Source organism: Coturnix japonica, chromosome 2, assembly GCF_001577835.2.
Source record: "Coturnix japonica isolate 7356 chromosome 2, Coturnix japonica 2.1, whole genome shotgun sequence".
In the NCBI taxonomy this organism is placed as follows: domain Eukaryota; kingdom Metazoa; phylum Chordata; class Aves; order Galliformes; family Phasianidae; genus Coturnix; species Coturnix japonica.
In genome coordinates, this window is record NC_029517.1 from 6612128 (window position 1) to 6633077 (window position 20950).

Below are 20950 nucleotides of genomic sequence, written 5' to 3' on the forward strand. Positions count from 1 at the left end.
AATGCTGGCAAAAACGATGAGCATCCTCACAGATCCTAAGGATAAGGCTGGTGGAACCAGTGCAGCAGTGTGCTCCATAGGTGCCAGCTGGTTCCCTTCCCTGTAGAAGCCAGAGCCCCAATAGCACTGACTCATTTTCACTGATAGAGGTCTGTTCAGAATAGCATGGAAGTGTGTTTCTTTTAGTTGTTTTAAGTCTGTAAAGGAGGTGTGGTCAATGACAAGTCAGGATGAATGACAGGTTTCCTAATTCAGATCATGTCTCGTGCTGGGTTTCACATCAACAGGCTGCTGAATATAGGCTGCTTGGCTGTTGCCAGATTTTCCTTTCCTTTGAAGCGCACAGATAATGTTAAAAATGGAGGAAACATCTGAAGGGAAATGTTAATAATATTCAGATTCTTTGCTGATGTAAACCAGCTCAGAGTTCCGTGGAGATGCTCTGAGATACCCCAGGCAAGAGCCAGAGCCAGGAAGGATGGCAGTTCTCTTGGTGTGCTGTTACACTGTTCCTGTTTAGCTGGGATTATCAAATTGCAACTTCATTAGTTGCTAATTTCCTTTTGGCATTTTGAAAATACCAGATGATGTTTTTTCTTCCACTGAGGACTATATGCTCTCTTATTTTCCCATGCTGTCCAGATGCATCTGCAGCATGCAGGAAGGCTGTAGGACTGGAGATCTGGTCCTGCTCCTTCCTTTCCCCTGACAGTGTCATCCACAGTGCTGCACAAATGATCATTACTGTATTTCTACAGCAGTTCCAAGACAAAAATGGGAACTGGTTCTACCCTTGGAGTTGGGAAGAAGTTAATAGCTTTGAGCCTAATCTAAAACATTGCAGTCCGTCTTGGCTTGTGTGTTGTATACCTTTAAAAAGAGTCAAATCATTTTCAGAATCATTTTGGAAACTTTACAGGCTTGAGCCTGTGTCTGCTCATGTAAGAGTGCTGGAGCCAAGGAAAAGCTGCATTATTTTTGCTCCACAGCTTACAATTTAAAGGTATTTGGATTGTCATTAGCAAAGGTTTTCTGCTGTCCTCTATATCATTATTCCAACAGCAGGTTCATAAACTGATGTTCGCTAAACTGATGCTTATTGCAGAGTCAGGTATCAAAGATAATAGCTAACACAGCATTTTAAATGCATCTTTGTGATGTCTTGAATGTAGATCATCTGAAACACTGCATCTACCTACCTTCCCAGTCATACACCTACTGCTGAATAGATGAAGTTATCACATGAAAACCTATTTGAAATAAAAATCCAGAAAAAATACACTTATTTTATCTTTGGACCAGTACTTGTATAGAGGCTGTTTCATAAATGTATTGTCTCATAAAGACAACTTTGGTTGTTGGAGCTGAAATAAGATTAAATGAATCAGGTACTGCAGTACGTCTGTTCAGTCAGGGCGCTTTGCTCTCAGTTTGTATTACAGTCTTCAGACTAATGAAGTAGGGTCAATCACACGCATTTTTGCTGGAACCACTTTGCTGTTAATCGTGTCATAGCTACGGTTGGGTCAATAAATGTTGCCCTTGTCCATTGCCTTTTGCTGTGACAGAAGATAAGAGTTTTTCATCACATGGAACAGGTGTAGAGTCTGTACAGATCAATGTTTAATTTCTTCCATACAGAAACTGTACATAGTTCCTGTTTCTTGCAGAAATACCACTGGTTGCAATATCCAAATGTGCCTCACTGCTGAAATGGCTGAGTTAGCAGTGGGCAGCTGATACTTAGCTCTGCAATAGTCCTGGGAATCATTCAACTTTCATAGATCCCCTTTTAAATTCAATGTATTCAGCAACTTCTGAAAACAACATATTATCCGCAATTATGCTGTTTCAGCTTGTGGCTCACTGATGGATGAGAACGGCAGGAGAAACATTTCAGTACGTAATAGATGCAATGTGTTGATTAGGTATTGCAGTGATTTCATTGAGGCGTGTGTTGAGTGTGTAATTTACTAACAACAGAAAGGCTGAGAATGGGAAGGAGGATGGGAGAGAAAACTGTTAGCTGTAGTGTCGCACCTCCTGGTTGATGTTTCAAGGGACATCAGACAATGTAGAGCCATCTGCTTTTATAGTCACCTCAGATGCTCTAGAGAGGAGGTTTAACCAGGTTGAAAAGAGTGACCTTGGGCTAGATTGAGAAAAGGCAGATGAGGTGAAAAGGAGAGGAGTAAGGAGGTGCCCTATCTCAAATGGAATGGAGAAGGAGCAACCTGCCTAAAAGTCTTGGGTAAAACAGAGCTCATCACCAAGTTTTTCTGTGTTTAAACTTTTTTTTGTTTGTTACTTTCTTTGTTTTCTTAGTCTTTAAGTTTGTTCCTTCTGTTAAGATTTGATAATCTGCGACCAACCCCATCACTTATACTAACATTGGGTTGCAGCCTTTGGAAAGGAAAATGTGATGCTGCCAAACCCAGCTGGGATGAGTGCGGAGCCTGCTGTGAGATGTCCTCAGCAGGGAGGGACCATCTGGATCTTTTTCCCAAATACAAGAAATGAGGAGAGTCTCACCAATTTGGAGACACTTTGGAAGGCCCAAAGTTGTGCCACACATTTTATTTGTGATTGTGAGTGAGGAGAAATATTCTGCCTGACAAAACATTTCTCTCTCTCTTTTTTTTACCTTTTGAATTTATAATCTCTTTCTTGGATCTAATTGGAAAAAAATAGAAAAACAAAAACCAAGAATCAAAACCAATGAATATTCTGGTAAAAAAAATAAATAAATTAAAAAATAGTGCCTAGAAGAGCAAGCTGCACAGAAATTAGGTTATTTGCCATTCTCCCACCTCCCCAAGGAACATGCCTGTTGGAAGAAACCGCGGGAGACGAGTCTCATGCTATCATGATCAACAGGTCTCATTTATTAGGTGTAACAGCATCTTATTTATACAGTCAGTAATAAGCTCATGCATATTGCAAAAGTAAAGCTCAGGATTGGTGGGTTACACATTACTTCATCTGACCTTTGTGGTTAGTCTTATGGATACTTTTTCTTTGCAGCTTTGTCTACACCTTGCTACACATCTTGCTTTTCCCTTAGGCCGTCCTTGCCTCTAGCTACATATTCTGTCTTTAGCTACATATCCTGTCTTTCACATCCTGATTTCTCCTCAGCTGCTGCCTCCAGTCACATACCTTCTCTTACAATTTAACTAATGGAATTTCATCATGTCCTTTCTCACGAAGCCATTCTGCATAAACACTCTCCACACTTCCCCCGTTTTCTTTTTGAACAACTAAGGAGGCATTGTATTTTGAGTCAACCATTCTCACTAGTGCATTTTGCAAGCATTTAAAGAGGCAGGGAACTATTAATATGATGGCCATCAGTACTAGGCCAATTGTAATCAAGTGCTGTAGCAGAGAAGTGAGCCAGGGGCCTAAACCTAAGCCTTTAAGCCAGTCGTCAAGACCAAAGCCGGAATTTACTTGCAAATGGTTGGTTAACGTGTGCAGTGTTTGTAGCTGCTTATGTATAGATACTGAGTGGTCTGACAAATTCATGCAGCACATGCCTTCGAACTCCTCACACCCATGCCCCTGTGCTAATAACAGGAAATCAATTGCTGCTCTATTCTGGAGTGTAGCGTGCCTTACTGAATCCACATCCATCAGTAGTTGAGATAATGCCTCTGAGGTGGCATTCGTTTGTTTTGCTAGCCAGCAGCCCAAACCGTTTAGCATGGCTAATGCTTTAGCAGCCGACACATTAGCTGATAAAACAGAGGCAAATATTCTTCCTGTTGTAGACCAAAATTGTACCCCATCTCTACAGTCTGGGGTAAAGGCATGAGTCACCCTTTTCACCCTGGAGTGCTGTCTGTGAATCTGGAGGATCATGGAAGTATTAGGAGTAAGCAGTGTTAAACGGCCTAATGTACATGGTCCTCCTACTATCTTAGAGGGGACTCCTGCCCAAGCCCGATCTCCACATATCAAGAACACTCCATAGGGCAGTGTTATAGGGCTGTTAGATGAGACAGATATACTGGTGCTTGTATAGTTACACCATACTGATTGATTTCTATATACGAGCAGGCTAGAATTTACACTTCTTGGTTTCATGCTTGATCTGTCAGGTCCAACTTGATAAATGCCGGTCCAATTAAAATATATGCACCAATCGGCCTTTACCGATCCTAGAATTTCCAACTCTTGTGGTTCTAGGGGGGCTATGGGAAAATGGGGTATGTACGCGTCCCAATTGTCCGCATAGCCCTTTGTATTATTTGATTGACAAGGCGGGACACCTTCTGGACATGGAGGAGTGTCCAAGGGTATGCCTACCAAGCAGGTGGAAAAAGGGTTGCCAGGAGATGATAATGCTAAGCATATGGCATCTTGGCCCATCTTATTAGCTAGCGTAACCCAGATATTTTCCTTAGGTTGCGGAGGGGCCCAAAATGCACCACAGCATCGCAGCCAAACCAGTACCACCAGGGCTGCTCTCAGGCCCCAAAAGCTCTGATTCCAAGGCCACATTGGTAATTTATGATGCGAGACCTCCCAGTAGCTTGGGCTCTCTTAACCCAATGCCTAAGGTTCCAGAAATGCCTGGCCAAGGATCCTTGTTATAGCCCCTCAATTTCTGCGTTCTGCGACCACCAGTTATTCCGACACTCTGCACCACAAAGCGTTCGGTTCGTAAAAAACTGATTGTGGGTACCAGCCCAATTTCCCACAACTGCCACAACAGAGCAATACTTGGGCCCTACAGCCTACGCGCGCACCGCATCCCCAACACCCGCGAATGGATGGAATTGGTCCTCGTAGAGCTATTAGTGCTCGCACCAGTTAGGTATATGGATCATAGAATGTCTCTGTCACTGTTGACAAAACATGCCGAAGGAAGGTCTGGTAAGGCTCCTCCAGCAGCCGGAGACACTCTTCCACATTCACCCAGCCGAAGACGCTCATCCACGTTCACCGTGTTCTCCAGGATGCGGTGACCTCGCTGGCTTCGTCCACTCAGAACCTGTAGGGGTCGAAACACAAAGGTAGCCTCGCCCTAAATAAAGCACTCTTGCAGGGCCCTTCCATTCTCCAGTTTTCAAGCATCTATACCTAACCCACATTTCTTCCTCGAGTTGCTTTTCTGATTCTGGGCTTTGTAACCTATGTTTCTCAGCTGCAGGACAGTTTGAGGTTCCCATTATGCATAAATGATTCAACACAAACAACGCTTTAGAAAGCCTCTCCTGTACATCCTGAATCTCCGAAAATTTCTTTAGGTAAGATTTCAAGGTACCATTTGCTCATTCAACTATTGCTTGTCCCCGCGGGTTGTGCGGAATGCCTGTAATGTGCCTAACACCCCATTGCTGTAAGAACCGCTGAACCTTTTGGCCCATGTAGGCAGGACCATTGTCTTTTTTTAGCTGTTTGCACACTCCCATTACTGCAAAACATGCTGTGAGGTGTCGGGTTACATGGATGCCCCTTTCCCCAGCCTGAGCAGTTGCCTAGATAAAATTGCTGTAGATGTCAATGGTAACATGCACATATTTTAACCTACCCAGATTGGGTTCATGCGTAACATCCATTTGCCATATTTCATTAACTGATAGACCTCTGGGGTTAACTCCAATCCCCAGACCCACCCCACCGTTGTGATTTGCACAGACTGGGCAGCTCCTAACAATGGCAGAAGCATCTGTATGAGATCTGAAATTGCCTTTGCAGTCCTCTGGCATTCTGATGGAAGGTAGCATGGGCTTCCCTTGACAGAGTAAACTGTGACATTGGTACTGCAACCGATACCAGTCGATCTGCCCTCTGATTGCCTTCCCCTAAACCAGTGCTTAACTTAGGACTCCTAATCTGGATAATAGATTAAGGCTCTGTTCTGTTCCTGAGGGCTCGTTTGAGTTGTAAAAGTAACTCATATAATCGCTTGTTTTGAACCTCCTTAACAACTGCATCCTCAATTCTTGAGGTCACTCCTACTACATAGAGGGAATCTGAGACCACATTCAAAGGCTCAACGATATTAGAAACGGCCTACACTACAGCAAGAAGTTCTAGCGTTTGTAAGCTGTCTTCAGGGACCACCTACAGCGTGTGTTGCTGCCATACTCCCTCCTTCTCCCAAACGATGGCTGCCTTGCGTGTCTTTTTCCCAGCGTCAGTATAAGCAGTTATGGCTTCCGAGATGGGTTTGTCCATTCGCAAAGGCATACCTATCCAGCTCCATTCACCGATCCATTGCAGTGCTCGTGGGACAAGTGGACCTGTTTCTACTTTAGCTCCTGAGGCTAAGAGTGCTTCAGCTAGGTCTGGCAAATTTAGCAGTTACCGGTCAAGTGTTGCTTTTTCCATGGGGAGATAAACTGTCTGTGGTTCCAGACCACTGATCTCTAATATGCGCATGCAGCCCCTTTTGACCACTGCTGCCAGGTTTTCAGTTTTTGTGGTTATTGTTTTCCGTTTTTGAAGAGGTGGCGAGATCCATTCCAGGACCCTCTCCCCCGTTTTCTTTTTATGCTGAGTGACTGCGCCAAGGAGATGTACATCGCTGCTCCAGACAGTGAGGGTCAATGGTACGGTGGGGTCCATGCGGGAGACGAACCCCTTAGTGATACAGTCTGAAATCTTTTGTAGCACCTCCTTTTGTTCTGGCATAAGAGTCACTGGGGAGCAAGGGTCCGTGCCTTTTAGCAAGGGTAACAGTTTTTCTAGCAGTGTATTTGGGAGACCTACTACAGATTTTAGCCATTGTAAGTCTCCAAGGAGCTTTTGTGCATCATTAAGTGTAGTGATGTCCGTGGCGATGGTTAGTTTTTGCGGTTTCACTCGCTTATCAGTGATTTGCAATCCTAGATATTTCCAGGGCGTGGATTTTTGTACCTTTTCAGAAGCTATAACTAAAGAGGAGGCTGCCAGCACTGCTTTGATGTGTTCGATCTGAGAGTCTGTGAATGGATCTTTTTGAGCCAGAAGAATATCATCCATATAATGATAAATAATGGTGTCTGGCATTTCTCAGCGTAATGGTTGCAGTGCTGCGTCAACATACAACTGGCAAATAGTTGGGGAGTTACGCATCCCTTGCGGTAGCACTGTGCACTCAAACCGCTTGTCAGGCTCCCCCCCTATTTATTGCCGGTAGAGTAAAGGCAAAACGTTTTGTAACCTGGGGGTGTAGGGTGATTGTAAAGAAACAATCTTTCAGGTCGATGATGAGAATGGGCCAATGTTCAGGAATCATGTAGGGGTTGGGTAACCCAGGTTGAAGTGCCCCCATGGGCTCCATCTGGTCGTTGACAGCCCTTAGATCATGCAGTAGACGATACTTTCCGGATTTCTTTTTGATTACGAATATTGGGGTGTTCCAAGGACTAGTGGATAGTTTTAGGTGTCCTTGGGCAAATTGCTCCTGCACGAGCTGATGTGCTTGCTGAAGACTTTCCCATTTTAGCGGCCATTGCTTAACCATGACTGGGTTCTCTGTAGTCCATACAAGTGGTAGTGGGAAAGTCCAAGCAATGGCCATTACACTGAAGGGTGCTCATTGGTAAGGACAAGACCCAGTTGGGCCAGCACGTCCCTACTGATAAGGCAGGATACCATAGGTGGGAGCAATGTAAGCGAAAAAACTGCTGTGTCTCTCCTGCCGTCTATTTCTACTGTGAGCATGGGGGTTCGGCTTGCCAGTGTCATTCCTCCAACCCCTGACACCGTGGTAGTTGAAGATTGAAGCGGCCAGCCGGATGACCATTCCCCTGGGGTGATAATAGACGTGTCTGCGCCTGTATCCAACAGTTGTGTCAGAGTAATGCTCTGATCACGGTAACGTAGAGTACATAATCTTTTTGGGTGTGTTGATAAATCGAGGGTGAGTAGGGTTAACTCCCCAGTTGAGCCGAACCCTCCTTGTTTTCTTGGTTCCTGCTTAAGGGGAGCCATCCCTTTCGTTAACTGTGGCAGTGGTACTAGTTGAGCCAAACGCTGTCCTTTAAGTATCTTTACAGGTGGGTAAGGGGTGTGTACCATGATCATAATTTCCCCCTGGTAGTCCGCATCTATTACTCCGGGCAAAACAAATAGTCCCATCATGCTGGCGGATGATCTGCCCACTAACAATCCTCCGGTTGCTTGACCGTTAATCATGACAGGGCCAATTAGTCCGGTAGGGATTCGATGAGGCTGGTTGGTCAAAATAGTAACATCTACTGAGGCTGCCACGTCCCAGCCGAGGCTCCCGCTGGTGGCAGGTTGGGGCTGTCGCTGTTGGGGTTTGCTGTTACTGCAGCTGCCATTTGTGTCTGAGCGCGGCTGCTGCTCGCGCTGCTTCTCGCGTTTCCCGACTTTCTACGGCATGCAGCGGCGTTATGGGTATTGGATTGACACTTGCCGCACCAAACCCCAGTTGCTTGGCATTCACGACGGATGTGTCCGGTATTTCCACAACGGAAGCATTTCATGCAGGAGCTGTTCTGCGAGCGGGGGCTTATAGAGACTGCAGCTTGGAGGGGTGCAAGGGCTGCTAAAACCTGGGATTGCGCGGATCTTGATTGTTCCTGAAATGCCTTTGCCTGTTCACGCAAACCGTCGCCAATCTTTTGCAAAGCGCTCACTAAAAAGGCCTGGGCTCCAGTTGGAACTGAGGCAGCTTTCTCTAGTAACTCGGGAATTGACCAATCCCCAGGCAGTGTATTGACAATAGATAGGGTTGAGGAGTTGCCATTTTGGAGCACACATTGCTTAATCAGCGCCCCTTGCATGTATTCTGGAACACTAGCCTTCTTGATGGCATCCACAACCTTATCTATGAAATTACCTAGCGGCTCCTCACGCCCCTGTTTTATTCCCATGTAAATAGGCGTTCCTCCCGGGACTTTTATCTTATCCATAGCTTTCCTGGCTATATTCATAGTTTCTCGCAAAACATCAGGATCAGAAATTGCCTGAGCCTCTATTCGAGTCCACGCCCCAAGACCCATCAATTGTTCTAAGGTTATACCCGCCAAGGGATCTCCTGGTCCCCTTTGTACTGCTACGGAAGCCATAGCCTCCTGATGCCAATGGGCATTAAACATTATTAATTGATGAGGGGTGTAAATCAATTTCACTATACTTCTAATATCCGCTGGGAGAAGGACATGCGCATTAAAAAGATAATCTATCATTTGCCTGGCCGGTTCACTAGTCACCCCATATGTCCCTACTGTAGCCCGTAGCTGTGACAGCATCTTCCAGTCCAAAGGTCGAATTTCAGCTAGGACCCCTCCCTGCGGGTTGGGGGTATAGATGACACGGAATGCAAGATTCTCCATTGCTGTCTGTACTAACTCATTATCGCCATCCTCCATCCCGTGCCTTGCCAGCATAGACCACAACTCGCGTCTTTCCCTTGCGACAGCCTCCGCAAGATCAGACTCAGCCCCAGGGATCGGATCTGACCTGTGCGGAGCCGACGGCTCCGGGACAGAGGAGACCCCCGTGGGCTCCTTTACTGGGTCAGCCTGTATTCCACAAGGGGGTGCGGAGGGCGCTGAGGCCGCACCCGGCAAGGCAACTGAGGAAAAAACGGGGGGGTTCGGGGTGCTAGTGCCCCATGCCAACCCATAATCCTGATTCTGTTTTTGCGCAGCTTGAGCTTCCTGAGCTGCCCTTTTTTCCGCCTGACTCATCAACAACTCATTATGCACTGCTTTCCACAACTTACTTATCTTTTTTGCTGACTTATCATCCTCTAAAACTAACTCCCACAGCTTGTCCCCATACCGTCGCCACTCCTCTGATGTATGCACTGTGTGGGGGTTAGCAAAGAAACCGCACGAGACTGCATGGCTCAACAAAGCAGGGAGATCCTTCTCCAAGTCTATAGCTTTAAACTGCCTCCACCTAAGAAAAGCGGTAAACAAATCATATGCTGCTTGCCTATCCATGCTTACTTACATCGACGCCGTTGCAGCCCTCCAAGCTTCGGCAGCACGTATCGGTCGAGCCCACCGCTGTGGTCACCAGAGATGCGGAGCACCTAAGCGCGGCTCTTTCGTCATCCGTCTAGCTGCGGGACCCGAACCCAACGCAGTCTTCATTCGTGGCAGCTCTTTTCCCCTGGCAGGTATCACGTCGGTGTCACCATTTGTTGGAAGAAACCACGGGAGACGAGTCTCATGCTATCATGATCAACAGGTCTCGTTTATTAGGTGTAACAGCATCTCATTTATACAGTCAGTAATAAGCTCATGCATATTGCAAAAGTAAAGCTCAGGATTGGTGGGTTACATATTACTTCATCTGACCTTTGTGGTTAGCCTTATAGTTACTTTTTCTTCGCAGCTATGTCTATACATTGCTACACATCTTGTTTTTCCCTTAGGCCGTCCTTGCCTCTAGCTACATATTCTGTCTTTAGCTACATATCCTGTCTTTCACATCCTGATTTCTCCTCAGCTGGTGCCTTCAATCACGTACCTTCTCTTACAATTTAACTAACGGAGTTTCATCATGTCCTTTCTCACAAAGCCATTCTGCATAAACACTCTCCACACATGCCAACCATTCAGCAGCTGGGTGCCCTGGTTAGAGTTCTTCTCAGTCTTTCTTGTTACAGCTGTATAAGCAACTAAATATTAATTGGACTAGGAAAGCAGATTGACCATGTGAAGAAAAAATGGACTCACCTGGCAACACATGGGCCAACTTCAGCTCTCAGCTCTGAACCTGCTAAAGTCAATTTTCCTGACCTACCTCTGAGTTGTTGGCCTTAGTCACCAGATATGTTTTATCTCTATTGCTGTTGCTGGATGTTTCCCTTGCATTCAGACCTAGTAAATATAAAACAATGTTTCCAACTGTTTCATCAAATTTAGCGTGTTCCCAGCAGAAGGGTCAGTTTTGGTGCCTTGGTAGTGTAACATTTAATATATATTTATATATTTTTGAATATTTTTTAAGTGTAAGGACGTATTTCTTCAGGTGAACTCCTGGCTGTATTTTCTTTTTCCCAGATGAGCCTTGAAAGCTGAAGCATGAAAACAGAGATGCCTGCTACCTTATTCTGCTTTTTTCTTTCTCTTTCCCAGTGGGAAGATGGCCAGCTACCTTTTACATGTTGCTAGCTACTTTTTTTAGCCCAAGACACAACATACACTGTTTCTTTGTACATCTTGGCATCCAGTCACCAGGATGCTGAGCTCCCAACCCCTGTATTTTGTCATCTCACACAGCGCAAATAGGCCAAGGAGAAATGTGGAGTAATGGAAATGTTGTATCTTGTTCAGAAAGCAAACTAGAAAGACCGGATGTCCAAAAATGACCACAGGGAGATCTGCATGGATGTATGTTCAGGAAGGATCAAAGCTCTCTTTATTTTAAGCATAGAGATTTTTCATATACCAAATCATTGTTGTGAAATAGCTTTTTACTTATATTCAGGCTTAACTGTGCTTTGCATTCCCAATTGAGTGGAAACTGAATTTAAAACGTGGCTCAAAGAAAACTCTTGTCTAATATTTGTAACTTTTACTTGTTTGCAGCTTTTAATTTGATACATTTTGGTCTCAGCAATGTTAATATCTGTGATAGCCAGAACTCCATTCTGGCAGTTTTCTTCTCACAGTTCCCTCAACATTTCTGTAACTAAGTGTAAATTAATTATGGGACAAAATGTAGCAGTGATGCTTTGTATTGAGACAGCATGTCCTGATAACTGGGCTTAATTGTTCTCTGCTTCCTGTGTATCTTCTTTGAGCTTGGCAGGGCTGGCAACAGAAGAACTGCTTTTGCCTGCTGCTGTTGCTGCCTGCTGCTGCACATCTTAAATCTAGAGCAGATAAGACACAAGGGAGATCTTAGTTATGAAAAAGCCATGAGATTCACAGTAATCTTCCAAGAGAACTTGGGTTTGTGTTGTCATTGCTTTTAACAATGTCATAACGAGCATGTTCTGTATCTGTCAGTATTGCCACAACTTGGTGCGCTGTTAAATTCAGCTGGGTAGCAGCAGTTGCCGAAAATTGTTAAATTAATAAAACGTGAAAGTTTTTGTTACTGTTTTGTTTTCCTTTCTTATTACATGAAATGATTTAACAGTCAAGTCACGTAGACTTTTTCTTTGAGCTGTTTTAATGAGTAAACCTGCAGAAGCAAATGTGTAACTGGGGCATCTGTTACGGGAGGATGGAAATGTTGGCAGGGAGGTCTGTGCCATGCAAGAAGGAATTTCTGGTGGAGGGGAATCTGTTTCCTAATTAAGACTGGTTTCATAGCAGCTCCCCAGTGCCAGCCCCACGGTTGACTGTTGTCAGTGTAGATATAGCAACAAGCCGTGAAGCAAACTGTATTAATCGGGGATCTGTTTTGATTTTGTCACTCCTGTTGGTCTTTTGCATTAAGAGAGTGTGACTTTGCTAGCAGCACAATGTTAAGAACAAAGACTTCAATTTAAAGTCATTTAAAACCAGTTTTCCTGCATTATGAAGGCCTAAAAGCTTTTATTTGGTTATTTTTCCAAGAAACACTGTTTAATAATCCCATGGCTAAAGAAATAGGAGCATTAAGGAAATACTGGAGTATTGTCAATACTGGAGTAAATACTGGAGCTTGTCAATACTGTGAGTAAGTCTGCACACTCATGGCTCTTATTAAACTAAATAAGTCATGGGAATTGAAAGATTCTGGAAAGGAAGTTCTAAATCATTAAATCCTTTTGATCTCTCCATGGAGGCATACAGTTTCTAACTACTTCATGTATAGCCTTCTGACCCCTTTCCTGATTGCTGATCCTTGCTTACATGCTGGTTGGCATCAACCAAGGAATTGGTGGCTGAGAAAGGGAAAGTGGGAAGCAGCTTTCTCCAACCTGTTTTGCTTTCCATTGCACTGCAAAGGCCCTGTGGGACAGCAAAGCCATTGTATTGAGATATGGATAATAGAAACACTTATTTGGAAAAGATTTTCAAAAATAATGAGCTGTTTAAGTTTTCATTGGTCGCTACAGGGAGTTCAACATTTGCTGGAGTATCTCTGCTGTTGATTGTACGAAGAGATACAGGTGACCAATGGTGTGCACTGGAGGGGCTGCACACCACAGGCTGAGCCCTTCCTTCATTGGAGCCAGCAGGAATGTGATGTTTCTCCTATTAGTGCCTATACCCTAAGCCTCCTTCAGGCACAGTGAGTGTGGGACTATCAGCAACCCACATAGACATGGGGAGGACAAGTCCTTAAGACTGACCTAAAGCAAAGCTTAGCCTGATTTAAAGATGCAGTCGAACATCAGATCAGATGAATAACATTGTACAACTTTTTTTTTTTACTTTCTTATATTTTTTTTCCTTTGGACATGGTCTGCTCCTGTATAGTGTTCCTTACAGCAGCAATCCTTGCTGATCAATCTTACTTAGCAGGGGGAAGTAGGACTCAAGTACCAGCATTTCATGCTGTCCCGTGGGGCTGAACTGATGCAGGCTATGTTGTTATGCCATTTCAAAAGACAGATAAAGTAGGGAATTAATTCTAATATTGATTCCAAATTAGCCGTGTTAGATTAAATGGTTTGCTCAATACTGCATGATTTTTAAGATGTATTCAACAGTACATTAATTATAATCCCCATTTAAACAAGAGAATCCAAATATTTTGTGTAAGTAAATAAATGGATTCTGAAACATTATTCTACTAAGTAGGCTTGGTGCACTTCTGGGTATTTGCTTTTATGAAAGAACATAAGGATGACCTTATGAGGGCAGGCAGAGGATCTGCTGGTCCAGTGCCTTATCTTGGACAGTGTTCAGTACCAGATATCTGCGGAATGCTATAAAAAAGGGCAAATGCTCAGCTGTCTTTTCTCAGATCACCCTCTATTTTTCCAGCTGTATGTATATCGAGAAGGGTTACCAAAGATGGATGTCTCCAGGTGAAACTGCATATACTGTCACTGAAATCAATGCTATTGCAATAGATTGGCATTGCTGAAGCAAATGCAAAGTCCAGCTTTTAGCTTCCACCAAGGCAGTGTCATTGAATCCTGTACTGGCTACAGAAAGAATAAACCAGAAGAGGTGATTGTATTGCGTTATACCTCAGCAAGGCCATGGGCACCTTTAACAGGAGTCAAAATATAATAAAAGCCAGGAGTGCAGTAGTATGTCAGCAATAAAAATCACACATCAGGATTATGAAGATGAATTATACGGCAGTTTGCTGCTTCTTTGAGCCTGAAGATTTCTCTGGGGAATTCAAGCTTTAAGCATAAAAATTTTCTGGCTGATAGAGCTGCTCACATTGTTGACATGACTTACTTGTGTTTTCCCCTGAACTGATATATTTAAATAACATCTAAGGTTTGTGTCCTGTATCCCTATCAGTTCTGCTATCAGTTCTGATACTGCTTAAACCACAGGAAATGAAAGGAGATGAGTATCTCTTTGCTGAAAAGACTGGCTCTGACTGCAGAATTTCTGAGGGTAGCCTGTATCTCAAGACTGTTACTGTCTGCGTTCAGTAGATGGGCTTCACAGTCCCAAATTCTCTCATTGGTGTTGAGAAATGCATTGCTAGGCTGAGATATGCTCACAAAGATGCCATTTTTCAGCTAAGATGGGAGTAAAATTTCATATTTCCACCAGTCCTGTGTGGTCTGTTTCTGACCCGTTCCCTGTTGTTTGCGTTCCTGACCCTTTGTATTCAGATCCAGACCGTGTACAGCTACTACAAACACTGCAGCTTTCTGTCCTACAGACAAGGACATTGTACATCTTCCAGCATTTCCACAAGTTTCAAGTGAGATCTGGCAACAGATGTTCAGGGGCTCACCAGGCCTCCTCCTGCAAAACATGAGAGGGAGAAGGAGCTGTCAGGCACAGAGTTTATCACAGATTCTATGATTCCTAATGGGAAAGTGTCAGAAGTGTGCTCTAGAGAAGGCTGACATGCAGCAAGGCAGTGAAAACAGACAGTCATACGGGATAGCTCTGTTACAGAGGGATGCCTGAATCCTAGTGCACAGCACAGCTTTTCCCATACCTGTATTTTGCTATTTTGTTAGCAGATTCCTGCATGAAATCCCAGCCAGATCTCTTCCCTGTGGCTGTGGATCATTGGGAATGCTCTGTGCATACTCACTAGGCTTCGAAATCCTCATGCATAAAGAAGGACTCACAGTCAGGACAAGCTATGGTGTTTGAGCAACAGCTTTCTTATTGAATTTCTTTCATGTCCAGAGCTGAGAAATGTTGCACTTTAAATTATGTTTTATTGATGTTTGTGTGCTTTTTTTCTTCCCCTCTTGTTTTTTCCACATGGGAAAATTTGTGCTGTTTCATTTATGTTAATCATTTAATAAAATGGAATATTTTGTATCTGGACAGAGTGACAGATCTCATATCTATATGCGTAAAGGCACTGACAACAAATTCCCACTCTACTACTAAAACACATCTGTTGTGTGTTAGACTTCCAGTCTGCTGGTGTTGTGGTATTATTATTTTCTATATTACGTCTACCAGAACACCTTACACTGTATGCTATAGAATAGGTTACCTTAGAGAAGTGGTGGAGTCGCCATCCTTGGAGGTTTTCAATCAAAGCATAAATGTGGCATTCGGTGTCATTGTTTTGAGTGGTCACAGGCATGGTTTGATGGTTGAATTAGATGATCTTAGTGGTCTTTCTGACCTTCATGACTATGTGATGCTGTAATTTTATTTTAAAGGAATTTTTTGTTTCATTGCTGTTAAATAGGAACAAAGCATACATAATTTCTGTTAGTCATTTATTCAGCATTAGGAGTGTGTGTGTATATATGTATGTATATATAAATCATTTTGCATCTTTGGGAGTTAGGAGTTTCTGTGGGGGGGTCTTAGTGTTTGGCATCATCAGATCCTCTCCTAAAATCATCTGCTCAGGACTTCTGCTGCACAGTGCACTAACTGACAGAGAAACACGCTGCATTTGGTAGTTAAACTGAAATAGCCTTCATTTTCACTGATAAGAGCTGTTGGAATAATGAAATATTGTGCATTTAATTAGGAAAAAAATGGAAAATGAGTTCAGAGAATATGTCATTTTCTTATATATGACAGCAATGTGCCGTGCATGGCAGTCTGGAATTTATATGCAACTATCTTGTGCAATTAGCCATCTTATTTACAGACAAATAACTGGTTTTAGTAGAATTTCTGTGCAATGGCAATTACATCTATGGAATGAGTAGATTGATCTTATCTGCATATGCCAGGTGGATGCTTCAACAGACACTATGCATCTCAGCTCCTTATGCTCTAGATGTGTTTGACTTGCTGAATCTAATAAGTCCAGGAGATGGAAAGTCTCTGCTTTCATCAAATGAAAAACTGATGTAATATAACTTAACCTTATTTACCAAAGCAGTATTACCTTTCCCTATGCCATCTACTAACATGGCAATTCTGAGCAGGCAGAATGCATCGTTGTGTGTTGAGGAGAATATTGGATGCAGCCATCCTTCCTCTTGCTAAAAACACCGTAAGTTAGAAGAGGAAGTGCTACAGGATCAGGCCATGACATACAGAATGACTGAATTATTCCATCAGATGAAGGAGATAATAGATCATGCCAGGATTAAACATTTTTTTTTTTTTTTTTCAGTTTTTCTGAGGTAGTGTGTGCTTCCAGAAGCTCCTCTCTTTTAAAAGGAATATGGTACAGAATTCTTGCTTTGAGCACCAACTGTGATTGTTTGTTGCATGAGATGCTGGTTCATAAATTCAGGTAACAGCTGAAGAATGTGAAGAACCATGTTTTGCACTGTATTCAGTGCACACAACCTTAAAATACATGTGTGACTATGCATAAGTGAGGTCAGCATTATAATTGTGAATGGCAAAAGTATCTTGCAGACATGTTCATCTACATCCTCCCTGCAGCGCATATATGAATGTAGGAATACATAGCAGGGCTGGATGCACACCTGAGCACCTGAGAGTATACTTCTTCAGAGTCCTTCTTATTTTTAAGGATGAACATGTCCATGGTGTGGTGGGGAAAAGCCTCTGCATCTTCAAAAAGAGAGAGGGAGAAAGAAAAAGAAGATGGAACATGAGAGAAATACTCCCATTCATTACTTGTGTCCATTTAGAAATTGCCTGTAAGTTACTGTCAGAGTCAAGCTCCATGCAAATACAATATGTCTCTGGTGTATATACAGTTATTCCTGTACAGTTCTTAATCCATAGAATCATAGAATGGCTTGAGTTGGAAGGCACCTCAAGGATCATGAAGCCCCAACACCCCTGCCACATGCAGGGCCACCTACTTCCACATTTAATACCAACCCAGGCTGCCCAGGGCCCCATCCAACCTGGCCTTGAACACCTCCAGGGACGAGGCATCCACAGCATCTCTGGGCAGCCTTTTCCAGCACCTCACCACTCTCTTGGTAAAGAACTTCCCCCAATATCCAACCTAAATTTTCCTTCCCTCAACCCAAAACCACTTCCCCTTGTCCTGCCATTATCTACCCTTGTAAAGAGTTGGCTCCCCTCCTGTATGTAAACTCCCCTTATGTACTGGAAGGCCGCAATGAGGTCACCCTGTAGCCTTCTCTTCTCCAGGCCAAACAAGCCCAGCTCCCTCAGCTTATCTTCATAGGGGAGGTGCTCCAGCCCTCAATCATCTTTGTGGCTCTCCTTTAGGCCACATGATCATTCATATTTTTTTGCACTCAATGCCCTATTCTATTCAGTTCCTTGGTATGACAGCTTCAGAGATTAAGCCAAGGTTGTGTAGTGAAATGAAACTCTGTCTTGAAGATTTGTTGTGATGTTGAGAAGGGCATTGTGAATGTTACATTAAGTGTGCTGAATTATAAGCAGATTTGGACATTCATCTGTCTGAGTGTTGATTCTGAATTTGTAAAGAAAGGGTAGCAGTTCTCAGTTTCTTTAAATATATATATATATTAGGTAGACAAGTTCCTTAAGTGAACAAAGCTCTGAGGTTTTGGAGAGACGAATACAATAGACTGTGTCCATACTGCAAGGAGTTGCTGAGAAGTAAAAAAGTGTGAAATTTATATGGGATGAAATTAATTAGTGAATGAGCTGCACTGTCCATACCCACAGTGTGAAATAAACTCGGCAGAATAAATAAGGTCGTAGGCAAAACAATGCTGTGGCATGATGTGGCATCCAAATGCTTACAGCCTAAAGAGGCATTGTAAATCTTGGCTTTTTCTAATTCCTAAGAACTCATCTTGCAACCTCAGTTGTTTGGTGCATATTTTTAAAGGTATTTAATGGTATTAAAACATCCCAAACTGGGCTGGCATTTTTAGAGGCCAAATTCATTAGCACTGGTCTGTTACAAACATTGCATATTCAAATGATTCATGTGGTACTTTGGAGAATCAGCTGGTGATGGGTGTTTGGTTGAACATGTGGAGGGCTGTGATTTGTAGTGAAGGACAGACTAGCCGTGGATCTGAGCAGATGGTGGTCATTACTTTTGCCAACATGTGACTGTGTTTAATTATGATGGAAATGCTGAGGCAGATTATTTTCCTGAGCTGTTTACATATATCTTCATCACAAAGTTAGTAAGTATGCAAGGAAGCACTGCATACAAAATATCAGAACAGCAGTGAGTTCATTTTAATCATTGCTGTATGACCCATTGTCTACTATTTGGATGTTCAAGGTCTCATGTACGTTTCTAGATAGATCCTTCACTTGGGAGCAATGGACTGTGTTCTTCTCAGCGTGCACTGGTCTGTTACTGCAATTCAATTTGATGGAAACTGCATTTTTCCTTGAATTCATGATGCAACAGAGTAAACTCTGGCTGCACATAATAAATATGTCTGCACACCTTAAACCACAAATACAGCTGGCCATTTTATGCCACATTATATGGAATTATCTGTAATGCAATATGATTCCATTTTAGGGGCCGCACTGTTTTATGTTCATATGCTCTCACTGGGTCATATTTTCAGTTTTATGGATTATGTTATTATTGTTTGGCTAATGACACTAAAAACTCTTTCTTTCTCTTATCCTCATAATGCGTCTTCAGTAATAGTGTGGTCTTTTGACTGTGAATTTGTGGCTGTGGAATAATTTTTAGCAATTAAACACATTATTGATTAAAGAGTTCCTTCTGTTCCATAATTCATCCCATTACACAGGGAACAAAAAACAGCTGCAAAGAGGGCAAAATGAAGAGAAGACAAGCTGTGCAAGATTCTTCCGCCCCAACCCCAAATTTCACAGCTAACCTTCAGCCTCAGCAGCATCATGCAACCCATAATGAAGTGCTCCAGTAGAAAACCACATAGCACGTTCAGAAATAGTTCATAAAATGAATGCTGCTGGAAGCAGGGCTGATATTTCCTACCTGTTTTGGGGCATATATGTCCCAAAGAATTTTTACATGGTCTTTTACAAATGTAAAAGCAGTGAAACTAAACTTCCTCCCTCAATAACAAATTCTTTTATCTATTGCCACATGGCTTGTTTGGCTCCGCACTGTTGCTGGACCACCACTGAAACCCAGCTTCTACCTGCCTGCTGGTGTCTTTGGTACCTACCAACGTTGTAGGCATCATTCTATGTTCAGATGTTTTTTAGTTATTTGCATGTCTTCTGGATTAGTAAGTCTAAGCTTGTGTATATCAACACCTTACTTTCCATACATGTTTGTTGGTAATAGGGGCCTCTGCTTCATCCATCACTAAGGCTTTTTGATGTTGGTTCTTGGGCATCTTCAGATGATGCAGTTCCTCTATACTTAGGGAATTTCACTTGTTTGAAATTAGGACCTGAGGCACTTTTAGTTCAGAGTGGATGCAGAGTACTACAATACTCAATAGGTCGTAGTGAGATACATGTTGCTGGGAAAGAGGAGCAGACCAGGCACATCTGTGTAGAGTTGTCTAAAGTCTCTTGCATGGAAGAGGAGAATGAGATGCATAGAGGTGGTGGGAGCCATGATGTCCTGCTGAGAGCACCATGAGAGTTGAGAAAATTTTCCTTTCACTCTTTAATTGCACATCCAATTATAGAACTGTGTGTCTGAAGTACCACTGAATGAGCTATTTTAATGTATGAAGTTCTCTAAAAATGTAAGAGCTCCAAACGTTTCCATTGTAGTATATTTTAGTGAAATAGGTGTTTGAACTACCAGCTCCTAATCAAGCTAGTAGTAAAATGGTATTGTAATTTACTGCAAGTCAAAAGTACTTGGGGCATCTTCTATTTTGCTGTACTGAGCATCTGGGGAACTGTTGATCACAGCCTGAGCCTCTGATGAACCACCTTTGGCAAGCAATGAGTCAGCTGCAGGAGCACAGGTGAAGGTAATTCAGCTGTGCTACCCAAAGGGGTGGAGCTTGGCTCCACCTCTCCCAGATCTCATTTAAGGGCTGACCACTACTAAGGTAGGATCTCTTTCTCTGGTGATTGCTCCTGTGTGGATTTTATGGTAAGCCTTCAACATTGGTGAGCATTTCCTATTTATCACTGATTATCTTTCTATCGCGATCACCTTTCGTACAAAACATCTGATTCAACCTCTGCTTACCTGTCAACTGTACACTATGTTTTTCTGAGAATTATGTTTGTCTTAGCTGTAGCTGTGATATACTGCATTCTGTTAGGTCTTACCACAGTTTGCACTTCCTTTATTAAACTAAATTAACAAAATTTACTTAGAGCTAACAAAGACCGTTTCTGTTCTTTGATGCTTTGTCTGCAACTGACCTTCACTTAAGCATTTTGTGCTTTATAAATATTTCAGGTGAGCCATGAATCAGGATTAATGCATTAGGTGACTACCAAATCATTAGTAGTGCAGGATGTAATAAAGTTGCTGCCAGGGCTTTATTAAACAGGGCATGTTAGTCATTAAGATAAAGTGATGGTGTTTGTAAATGTTAGAGCATTTACTCATTTCCTCTGGGTGTCTCATCTTAAGCAGGTGGCAAGCATCATAA

General features: G+C 42.9%; 2 protein-coding genes across 8 annotated transcripts in view; one reads left to right on the forward strand and one right to left on the reverse strand.

Annotated features, from left to right (window-relative positions):
• The window catches only part of DPP6 (dipeptidyl peptidase like 6), a 445939-nt gene that overhangs the window by 271222 nt on the left and 153767 nt on the right, over positions 1 to 20950 (forward strand). The window lies entirely within an intron of this gene.
• LOC116653002 (syncytin-A-like) lies at positions 2860 to 10507 on the reverse strand. Of its 3 annotated transcripts, none has more exons than XM_032442958.1 (2): positions 9925 to 10507; positions 2860 to 4999 (listed from the first exon to the last, which is right to left on the reverse strand). In XM_032442958.1, exon 2 carries the CDS (start codon positions 4504 to 4506, stop codon positions 3166 to 3168), a length of 1341 nt encoding a protein of 446 aa, XP_032298849.1. In that variant the 5' UTR covers positions 4507 to 4999; positions 9925 to 10507; the 3' UTR covers positions 2860 to 3165. The 3 variants fall into 3 exon arrangements, with proteins under 3 accessions (XP_032298849.1, XP_032298850.1, XP_032298848.1); XM_032442959.1 differs by lacking the exon at positions 9925 to 10507 and adding an exon at positions 6204 to 9498; XM_032442957.1 differs by lacking the exon at positions 9925 to 10507 and adding an exon at positions 6080 to 9498.